Below are 11182 nucleotides of genomic sequence, written 5' to 3'. Positions count from 1 at the left end.
TGCCCTTAAATCCCACAGTGACTCAAATTTCTGGGCCAGCAGCAGTTGCTTTGGTGCCTCTTATTAGAGGAAAGACTTATCCAGAGGCATCACCTGAGGTATGTGGTTGATCAGATAATATCTGCTCTCCAAGTCTGCTGGAAGAATGAGCTGGCAAACTGCTGGTAAGCCAAATCCAGCCTGCCATATGGTTTAGTATATAGTATAACTCGTGAGCTAAGAATGGTTTCCAGTTGAGTCAATTTGGTGGCAGGAAACCCCGATTAATTAGAATCTCTCCCAAAAGAATACCATTCTTATTAGCAGACCTGTAGTACAAAATACTGCTCTTAGTGTTTTAGTTTTATCCAAAAAAAAATTTGTGAAAACTTCAAATTTCCCTTGGCCTGCAGAATTTTTACTATTTCTAGCCCCTTAAAGGAAATGACTGACTCCTGTTTCAGAAAACTAGTCTCAGGACTGAGTGTGGCACAGAAGGAAACTGCAGGGCCTGATTAGTATGTATGAACAGGAGCCGTAGCACACAAGGGGATCTTGAGGATGCTGGGCCAGAGGGTTGAGTATAAAACGATTGATGTGGGGCATCTCTTGTGACTCAGGATATAAATTCTAAGCATTCTTGGAGCCCATCCTAATCTAGAGTTGACCCTTGAAGCTTGGAGAAGATGGCCTATAGGAGGAAGAGATGCTGGGTGTTGAGAAAGGGAGTTGGGGGACTCAGGTGGGCATGCTAGAGAAGATTAGTATTTAAGGCCAGAAAAAACACCAGCTAAAAGATGTTCTCCTGGAAGGATCCAAGGACATTCCACTAAATTCGATAACGTGCTGGTGAGGTGCACCAGCATTTTGAGACATTAATGGAAGCTCTTGGCCAGGGTTGGCAGTAGGAGAAAATAGGGGTAAAAGGATTCCAGAAGAGCAGAGATCAGGTAGTGGCAATCATCAGATGGTGAGGTAAGCATAATTGTCATGACGGGCACCAAAACCCGAAAGGCAGGAGGAGCCTTTACCCAGCCAGATCTGTGGTGAAGGCTGTCAGACCTCTGTGTGTCCAGGGGTCATACAGGCACAGCTCTGAGGTCTGTTATATTTATTTCCAGAACAGAGCCAGGTCTCAGTCCCAGAGACCATCAACTGGAGTGGAGGAAGGGCCTGACAGCATTGCAACAACTATATAGTAAAGATTCTATACATCTTCCCCTCTGCGGCCAGGGGTAGGAAATGACCCGAGTCTCTTATATATGCTGTTGGATAGGGGGTCTGAGTTGATACTGATACTAGGGGATCCAAAGTGCGATCATAGTCCTTCTGTTAAGATTGGGAGCATGGGAAGTCCAGGTGACATGTTCATTTCATTGTGGGTTAAACAGGTTTGCAGACCCCTTAGGTTATCTCCCTGAGTGAGTGGGAAGGGGTACCCTAGGCAGTTGACAGATACCTCACACTGGGTCCCTGGCTTGTGAAGAGTCATCATGGTAGGAAAGGCCAAGAGGAACCTCTCAGAAGGCATTCCCCGTCCAAGACAGTGAACAAAGATTCTGTGATGTGTGTGCAACGTCTGGGTTTAGGGCCATGCTGAAACACGTAATAAAAAGGCAAGCCTAGCCCTTTTTATTTGCCTGCCTGTTCCCCAGAAAGAGCAGATGGATTCCAGCAGATAGCGAAAGACCAGGAACTTAACCATGTAGTTGCCCCAGTCACAGCTCAGTGCTTAATGTGGCGTGTTTGCCCGGATAGATCAACAAGCCTCTGGAGCTTGGGAAGCCCCTGACCTAGCGAATATGTTCTTTTCAAACAGAGTCAAGCAAAAGATTTTTTTTAAATGACCTTATAACATGGACATCAGAACACATTCCCTGTCTTTTTCCAAGTGTGTATAACTCCTGTTCTCTGTTACAATACAGTCTGGAGAGACATTGATCACCTTGCCATGATCCACTATATTGATGACATGCTCATTGGTCTTGGTGAGGAGGAAGCAGTGAGTACTTGGGATTCCTTAGGAAGACACCTACCTGTGTGCTAGGGGATGGAAGAATTCAGGGCTCTGCCATGTCAGGGACATTTTCAGGGTCTAATGGTCTTGGGCAGGGATTGGCTAACTAGGGTCCATGGGCCAAATCTGGCCTGCTGCCTGTTTTTATAAATAATGTTTTATTGGTACACAGCCATGTGCATTCATTTATTTTGTCTAGCCTGCTCTTGAGGTACACCGGCAGATAGATGAGTAGTTTCATCAGAAACCATGTGGCCCACAAAGCCTAGCAGACACTTACTCTCTGAGCCTTTATAGGAAATGTTTGCTGACCTCTGGACCTGGGCAGAACTGGAACATTTCCTCCAGTGGAAAGGTCAAGATACTGCATCACCAAGAAAGAGGCATAACTGTTGGTAGGACCTTTTGGATTTGGAGAAACCTTATTTTACACTTGAAAATAGTGCTCATACCCAATTACCAGGTGACTAGAAGGCTGCCTGGATTCTGCAAGCTGCTCTGCCATCTGCTACGAAGGACAGAGTAGGCTCCATCATCCAGGTATCTGTTCTAAATGGTTTTGTGTGGTGTCTCTGATGTCTCACTACACAGTGGCAGCTCAGCCCCTGAGTGGTAGGAATCAACACGACGTTCTCTGCAGCAGGGAGCCGTTTACTATTCAAAGCAGCTCCTGGAGGTACTGTGCTCACCCTGCACTGAGTGTTAGCAGTTGCATCAAGTCCTGAAGCTCTTCTACGGTATCTGAGTTTTGATTTTAGTTTTTGTGTAAAAATTCTTGGACATTTTGTTAGACTTGTTTCTAGGTATTTTATTATATTTTAAATGGTGTCTTTTAAATTTCTCTTGCTGAGAGTTTGTTCCTGGGACTAGAAATACAAGGATTAAAAAAAACAAAACAAAACTGGATTTTTATATTGACCTTTGTGGTCTTGCTAAAGTCTCTTACCTATGCTGATTTAAATGTAGATTCTTTGGATTTTCTACAAAGTCGTACCATTTGCAAATAATGACATTTTGATTAATTTCTTTCTAATCCTTATGTACTTTTTTCTTTGCCTTGTTGCAAAGAAAGGTAAGTTTATTTTTTATCATTAGGAAATGTGATGCTGAACATTTGGGGTCAGAGGGCATCTTATTGAAAGCTTTCAATAATATTCTTCCATTAAAATACTGGTTTTTGGTTGCATACCCTTTATTTAGGAGATTTCCATTTACTTAAGGTTTAGTATAAATTTATTTTTTAATCGCTAGTAAATGTTGGATTTTATTTAATACTTTTTCCTTCTTGTGTGTCTTTATTCCTTTTATCTATCTTCCAATCACCCATTCTCTTCAGCTAAGTCTAATTGGTTGTTAAACATCTGTTATGTTTAAGAACTGATGAACTTTTAGTTGTAAAATTTTCTTAATTTTTTTACATAATGTAGAAAAATTAATTTTTCACAATTCTGGTGGCAAGAAGCCAAAATTAAGGTGCAGGCAAGGCCATTCTCCCTCTGAAGTCCCTGAGGAAGAATCCTTGCCTCTTGGAGCCTCGGTGCCTGCCGGCAGTCTTGGTGTTCTTTAGCTTGCAGCTGCACTCTTCCCTCTCTGCCTGGGGTGGCACGTGGCCTTCTCCCTGTGTCCAAATTGTCCTCCTTTTAGGGGGACACCAGTCATTGGATTAGGGTCCATCCTAATCCAGTATGACCTCTTTTTAAAATGATTATATCTGCAAAGATTCTATTTCCAAATAAGGTCACAGTCTCAAGTACTGGGGATTAGGAATTGAACATACCTTTTTGGAGGACACAATTTAACCAAAAACACAGGTTTAATTTTCTTCTGAAAATCTCCATATAGCTCATTCCTTGAACACATTACTGACAGTTTTTAAAGTCTGATCGTTCCAACATCTGCATTTCTGTGTTTATGTTGTCTGTCTGGCTTAAGTTTGTCTTTTATGCATGGATATTTTTGGTAGGGTACCGGATATTGTGTACTTAAGTTGTAGGCATAGGATGACTATAAGACCTATGTGTTGTTATTATCTGTGAGGGGATTGGTGGAAGGAATTCAACCAGATTTCTTAAAATTACCCTGAGAACATGAGAAGCCTAAAATGACCAATATGCATTCGGTGGGAATCATAAAACAACAATCTGAAAACAAGTAAACCTGTGAGCCCAAACTCAGAAAATTCTTCAGGTGCCAATTTGAATTTACATTATTGTAGGGGTAGGAGACCATATCAAATAAATCAGTAAAATATAAGTAGTATGTGAATTAGGGCCGAGTACAAAGAAAAGAAGCAGTGAACAGTGATGAGAGGTCACATGTTGGTGGTACAGCTAGAGTGGCCCGGCAAAGGGCAGGGCCTAAAGGAGGAAGGGAATTGGTGATGCAGGGATGCTGGGGAATTGGGACAATGTCCAGCAGAGGGAGGGAAGCGCAGTGCCCTGAGGTAAGGCTGCAACCCAAGCTGTGTTCATTAATACAACACTGCCTGGGACTACTACTCAGCAAAACAAAGTAATGAACTATTGGTTCATGTAACAATCTGGAGCTCCAGAGAATTACAGAATACTCTGATTGTATAACAGACTTTTATCCTTGATTATTTCTGAGTGCTGGGTTAGAATTTGGTTTATCTTCTAAGTGAGCTATCTCTGTAATGTTCCAGTTTTCTGTAATAAGCATGAAAGATGCTTGCATTCGGAAAAAAATAAGATTGTTTAAATAAAAAGTGGGGAGGGATACATAGTCCCCAAGAAGGTACAGTCCTTGGGGTCTCTCTCAGATAGTGATAAATACCAGAAAAGGCAGTGTAGCCTAGTCGTTCAGAAATGGCTCAGGAGTAAGATGACCTGTGAGAACCTAGGTCTCTTATGCACAGTGGGCATAATATGAATCCACATCACATAGGCTGCTGGGAAAATCAACATGTGTGAAGTGTTTGTAACAGTGCCCATAAAGTACTAAGTGTTCAATTACCCTTTGCTTTCTCTGGTTCTTTCCTGGTCAGCCCCTCATCTAGGAGATGACAAGAGGTGGGAATTGAGACAAAGCCAGCCTCCCTACACTCCCAACCCCCTGTTCCCCAGGGAAAACAGGCCCAAGGAAGGGGTCTCTGAGGCACATCAAGTAATTCCACACGGTGAAGCCTGGGCAGAGGCTCCTCCCGTCCTATGACTGACTACCTTTCCCACTCCCTACTCCTGGGAGGGAAGAGAGGAGAGCTTATTTCCCTTGGGAATCAGCAGCCCAACTCCAGGGCCCATGTGCCAGACTCACAGGCTAACACTGACTCCATCCTGCATGGCTCTCTCCTGCCACCTTCCCATCACAGTCCGTGACTTTTCCCAACCATGATTAACCCAGGCTCCCAGATGCCCTCCATGAGCCCCTTGCCCCAGCCTTGGTTGGACAGGTAGAATCAGCCTAAACCAACAGGCAGGAGCCTGTACTGTAGAAAGCCAGGCTCACTGACTTGACAATGACGGAGCTGCACACGTTGGGGGTATGGGGGTCGTAGGGCCCTTCGGTTGCTTATGGGACGTGAGGAAACTGGCGTTTGTTCAGGCGAAATTGGACAGGCTGTTTGGCAGGCTGAAAGTAGATCATGACTGTGTGTAGCTGGTCTCCACCGCAAAGCGGAGCTGGGAAACCAAACCGTTAAGATGGATGTGGAATATTGCGCCAGAAACCCCTCTTCCGGGGCTGGGCGCCCGGGTAGGAACTGAAGCTGAATCTCGCGTCAAAGTGATTTAGGTTACCCTGGCAGCATGGGGTTTTCTTCTTACTGACTGGATTTCAAACAGCAGAGCATCTCACCGTTTGTGATGGTAGGAACCCGAGTTTCTAAAAGAAAGCAGTTGTCGGTCACTCAGAAGGGGGCGTTCTGCCAATATCGCTTCCGCGTCTGCCACTCTAGCCCCACGTAAGGCCACAGACTTTGCTTTCTTAGGCGGAGCTCATTTTTACATTCTCCAATGCAACCCATTCACACCAGCATCCTCCTGTGTCCAAGGAGGAGAGGGACATGCACCCCACTCCCCAGGACGAAAAGGCGGGGTCGGAGGCTGCCTTTGGGCGGATGACGCTACGGCGCGTCCGGGCTACGCCATTCCTTGGGATCTGCGCGCCTGCGCTCCTGTATTCTTCCTGCCGCCGCATGCGCAGATCCGGGTCCCCCGATTGATTCCCAGCTTAGGATGGGGCAAAATTCTCCCTGCAGTGGCCGCACCTGCTTCCTCGTTGATCTCATCACTTAAGTGCCAGTCACACCGACGTTCCTCTGGTCCTCAAAAGGCAAGAAACCATTGTTCCCTCTACCAGGAAAGAAGTTTGCGCAGCTGGCCCCTCCCACCATTCACCTTAGAGGATTCAGCTCAGATGTCACTTCTTGACCTGACCACATCACCCACTGCTGCCCATGCACCCAGCCGCTGCAGCACGCTTGTTTTACTTTCTTCATAGCATGTATCTGGTTCAGAATGCTGGGATCTTAAAGGCCTAAGAGGCCCCCCGTAGCTCCCTGCCACACTTCCCTCACCTACCTTGGACCGTGAGTGGATGCAATTTCAGCCAGGTATCCTGAGTCCCACTCAGGTTCTTGGAGTTCCTGCTGTAGCTCTGGGCCAGCCTTGGAACTGTCCCCTCATCCTGCTTATGTGACCTATTCAAGGGCCCTAAACAGGTCTGTGATCCTCATTTTTATTTATTTAGGCCACACTGGGTCTTAGTTGCAGCACACGAGATCTTGTGGCATGCGTGTGGGATATAGTTCCCCGACCAGGGATTGAACCCGGGCTCCCTGCATTGGGAGTGCGGAGTCTTACCCACTGGACCACCAGGGAAGTTCCTGTGACCCTCGTTTTTAGATCTCAGGGCCTGGGAGGGCTGCAGACCAGGAAGTGGGGTCCTCAGCATCTAGAATCCCTTGTGCCGGCCTCCTGACTACAGCCAACAAGTCTTGGATCCACTATACTTTCCAGAGGATCTAGTACCACGCTGGGAAATGGGTGGAAGGTTTGGAGCAGGGCACCATTAGAGAGCTGGCTTGAAGCAACACCAAGACAGGTGGCTGCCCCATCAGCCCAGACCCAGACTGTGAGCCACTGCCTGGCAGGGACAGGGCAGACGTCTGCTGCCCCAGCCTGTCTCCACCCCAGGGTCTCTGCCAGTATGCCTCAGCTCCTCCCACCTTAGGATATGGAGGTTGGCAAGCGGGGTGAGGCTGCAGGATGAACAGGCTGCCCAGGTGGGAGAGCCATTTCCCCAGCCTCACCCCGTGCATGCTGGGGCCTTTCAAGTGAGGTATTCCAGAAATGGACTTTGGACATACTGAGACCCAGATTGGCATGGATGGGTTTTGTTTCTAAAATGCACTATGCAGGGCTTGCTGGGATGTTGCTTATAGTGAGGGTCTCACGGGACATTACCTAGAGTGGGGGAAGGGTCCATGGGTTGGTCTGAGAATTTCATAGGGTTTTACTGGGGTGAGTTAGTGAAGAAATTGCTCCATTTCCTGGGCTGTGTGAGCACTCACTGAGTGAGGTGGGGTCTTAGCAGAGGGCAAACGACTGGGGATCATTCTAGGTTACAGGATGTCATGGGTATCTGGGTCATCGGGACTTACAAGGTCTCCAGGCAAGGTGTGGAAATTGTAAGGTTCTTTGATAGAACATTGAGATGTCTTGCATCATGCATGGGTGAGGCAGGAGATCAATTATCAGGAGGTCCTCAAAGTGGGGGGCATGCTGGGAATGGCTTCAGGACAGATAAGTGGCCACAGGATGCATCAGCAATCTATGGGACACCGCCCCCCCCCTCCCGCTGAGGGGCCTGGACTTTCCTGAGCAAGATTTCCTTGTCCCTTTCCAGCCCGCCTGTCCCTAACCAGACACACAGAAGGTCATAAGACCACAGGAGGGAGGAGAAAAGTTTAATTTAGAAATAAGCTCTGGACAGCCTCCTGAGCATAAGGGAGCCTAAGGGCCCACCCTCAGAGAGAAAGGCCATCATGAAGGGTAAAGTCCCCCAAGGGGGAGGGGACAGTATGGGAGCTGGTGCAGGAAGTGCCGTGAAGCCGGTCCTGTGCTCAGCAGGTACTGGCAGAGCCTGTGGAGAGAATGGAGGTCAGGTCTTCACAAACTGGGTCACTTCACGGACACCCCCCTCAGCCTCAGGTGACCCCAAGGCAGGCTGGCTCAGGACAGTCTGCCTTACAGCATAAAATTTATTAATTCTCAAATTATATGGCTATCCTGCCTGAGTGCCTGGAAGCCTCTCGAAGCCTGTCTCACCTGGAGTGATGAGTGGAACAGCTTTCTCGGGTAAGGAGCTGAGAAAGGAACACGTCAGATTAGCATCCTCAAGCCTCTGTCCTTTTCCCCCACCAAGATTCCTGGTGCCACTTTACACAATACGAAGGGTCAGAGCTTTCCCTGATTTGGGGCCCTTCAGGGATGATCTGTGAATGACAAATCCCACTGCAAGCCCAGGGACAGCCCGGGGGCTGTCCTCTTTCTCCAAATTGTAGGGCTTTACCGCCAAATAGCTCTGCTCTGCTCAAGGTGCACACAACAGGGCCCTGTCTCACCTGTGCTTATGATCTTGCTTGCATTTGCATTTGCCACCTGTGAAGGAAGAGACAGCCAGTTCAAAGAGCCTGGGGAGCCTGAGCCACCCCTTTCCCACCCGCTCCCCACCCCCACCCCGGCCCCACCAGTCCCACTGCTCACTCAGGGCGAACAAGATTCCAGCGATGCACAGGAGCGCCGCACAGATCACCCCGCCCAGCTGCAGGCCTTCCCAGTCTAGAGGAGCATAGAGAGTGAGCTGGCACCAGCCTGGCTCCAGCCCAGTCATTCAACAGATAGTTATGACCACCTGCTTGTACAGATGCACTTACATTCCAGGCAACAAGAAAGACAAGCCAGTAAGTACATCATCTAATATCTGGTGGGAACAAGTGATAGGAAGAAAAAACAAGCAGAAGAGCACAGAAAAAGAATGGGCTTTGAAGAATGATCCAGGAAGGCTTTTCTGAAAGGTGGCATTTGAGCTGAGACCTGGAGCACATGAGGACTGTGTTGGGGGACAGTGCCAGGCAGAGGGAGCGGAAACCTGCTTGGGGCATTGTCAGGCAGCAAGGAGCTGGTCCTGGGGAAGGCAAGAGAGAGTGAGTTGAAGAAAGGAGATTAGCCAGGTGCCTCTAGCCCCTTTCCCCGGAAGTTTTCCTAAACATCCTGTGGGCACCTTACCTCCTTGCTGGAATGAAGTTCTCCCAAAGACCATGTTATGAGTCGGCCTGTCACTCTTCTGGTCGACGACGACAATGACGACGACTCTGGTTCTTTAATCCCCAGTCTCAGCCCCATCCTGCCCCTCCTTCCCTGTTCCCTCAAGCCCCTTTCTGTCTACACTGGGCTCCACATCACCCCTCACCAACCCCTAGCAAAGAGGTCCAGGATAGGCAAGGGTAGGGGTGGGGGGCAAGGGATATCAGCTCTTACCATAGTAGAAGGGACTGCCTTTATCTGCAGGAAAGAAAACATAAAAAAAGTAAATAAGGACCAGAGCCAGGAGGCAGGATGTGGGGTCTTAGGGCCAGCTAAGGCAGGGCCAGCAGGGCAGTTTGGGGCCTTACTCACCAACCAGGTCATTGGCTTCCAGGACGGGCAGGCCTGGGTGAGAGAAGCAGAGGGACTGACTGTTAATTCATGGCACTGGTCTCAAAATGAATCAGCAGCCAGGACCCCAGCCTAGAGGCGCAAGGACAGCCAGCTTCGTTGGGACTCTGGGGAGGTGGGATGGAGGGGCCCTGAGGTCACCGGTTCCTTTCCTCACACCTTCCCCACCCCTAAACAGACCTGGGATTTTGTCTCCTACTTCCTGGTCTTTGTGCCCGCCCCCCACCTCCCCCACCCCCGCCCTCCGTCCCCACCCCCCAGCCCTTCCAGCAATTTCTCAGGCTTCCTGCTTTCTTTCTTACACTCAAAATGGGATGGTGTGTTGGTATCTTTTTACCCTCTCCTGAAAAGCTTTCTACACAGGTCCTGGCTAATGCTCTGCCTCCTAAAGAAGTAGGGAATGCTGTTCTCTTCACGCCAACAGATGGTTAGCTCCCAAAGTTCCATTAACCTGGGTAACTTTTGCAATAGCTACTTCCTACCTGTACCGTTACTTCCTTTATGTTTCTCTTTAAGTTGACAGTTGAAATGAAAACACATTCATTCAACATCAGGCCCCCTTTGTGAGATGCTGTCCTGGTTTTCACAGCCTTGGTGGGTGGGTGGGTGTGTGACAGCAGGGTCACCTCTGGGAGGACTGACTCACCTGCCAGCAGGAGGAGAAGGCCCCGGACCACTCCCTCCATGACACAGCGGCAGGACTAGGCTGCAGGGGAAGGGGGCAGGCTGGGGTCAGACAGCCCCGACCGGCCCCAGGCTCACGGCACTTGGTGGCACAAATCTCAAGGCTGCCCTTGCTTATGGGGTCGACTTGGAAAAGTTACTAATTTGTTTCCTTGTCTAGAGATGATAATAGTAATGCCTTGTGGAGTTAAGTGCTTAGAGCAGTGCCTGTGCATAGTAAGTGCCATATGAGGTTTTGTTAAAATCTGGTAATCAGATGCCTGACACACCATCAGGAGAGCAGGGCTGCTGTTCTAACTCAGGCTTTGGTGCCTGCCTTCCTGACCCCTGGCTTAAAGGGCTAAGGTTGTCAGGCCTCGGGCTATCCAAAGGTCTGGGCCTGGGGCACTACCAGGCTGAATTCCAAGATAGCCTCCACCTAGGGCATGCCCAGGACTCCTCTGAGTGAACAGCTGGGCAGGGGAAGCGGAGGCATTAGGGGCAGGTGCCAGGGACAGGTGCCAGGGACAGGCAAGAGCCTCCCACCTCAGCCCTGGCCAAGCCCTGCTCCAGGTAGCCCCAAATTCCACTCTCAGAGTACAGACTGCTGTTGGCAGGAAACTGCCTGTTGGGTGGGACATGGCTCCTTCTTTCTCCTTAGGATGGGAACTATCCATATCTTCATTTACTAGTCCCTAGGGTGGCTGTGTCCTTGAGATAAGACCGCTACCAGCTTTCTGCCTATTGTTAGCCTCAGGCAGGCATAGGATAGGGGTCATCAGTGTTCCAGACTGCAACCCCAGTTATTACGTGCCAGAGAATTTCTCTCTCAGCCACTTAACAGCTG

At 48.9% G+C, this 11182-nt stretch overlaps 1 protein-coding gene across 1 annotated transcript; it reads right to left on the bottom strand.

Moving 5' to 3' along the window:
- Nucleotides 1–5416: 5416 nt before the first annotated feature.
- On the bottom strand, nt 5417–10358 carry FXYD4 (FXYD domain containing ion transport regulator 4; the record flags this gene model as incomplete). The annotated part of the gene is made up of 7 exons (XM_082673731.1): nt 5417–5523; nt 8284–8321; nt 8580–8616; nt 8722–8796; nt 9496–9519; nt 9634–9666; nt 10319–10358. The coding sequence occupies 7 exons, from the start codon at nt 10356–10358 to the stop codon at nt 5417–5419; spliced, it is 354 nt and encodes a 117-aa protein (XP_082529857.1).
- Nucleotides 10359–11182: the final 824 nt, after the last annotated feature.

The sequence above is a fragment of the Grampus griseus genome (assembly GCF_964374135.1).
Source record: "Grampus griseus genome assembly, chromosome: 16".
Classification (NCBI taxonomy): domain Eukaryota; kingdom Metazoa; phylum Chordata; class Mammalia; order Artiodactyla; family Delphinidae; genus Grampus; species Grampus griseus.
Note: the sequence above shows the minus strand (reverse complement) of the source record. Positions and strands in the feature narration are given on the sequence as shown.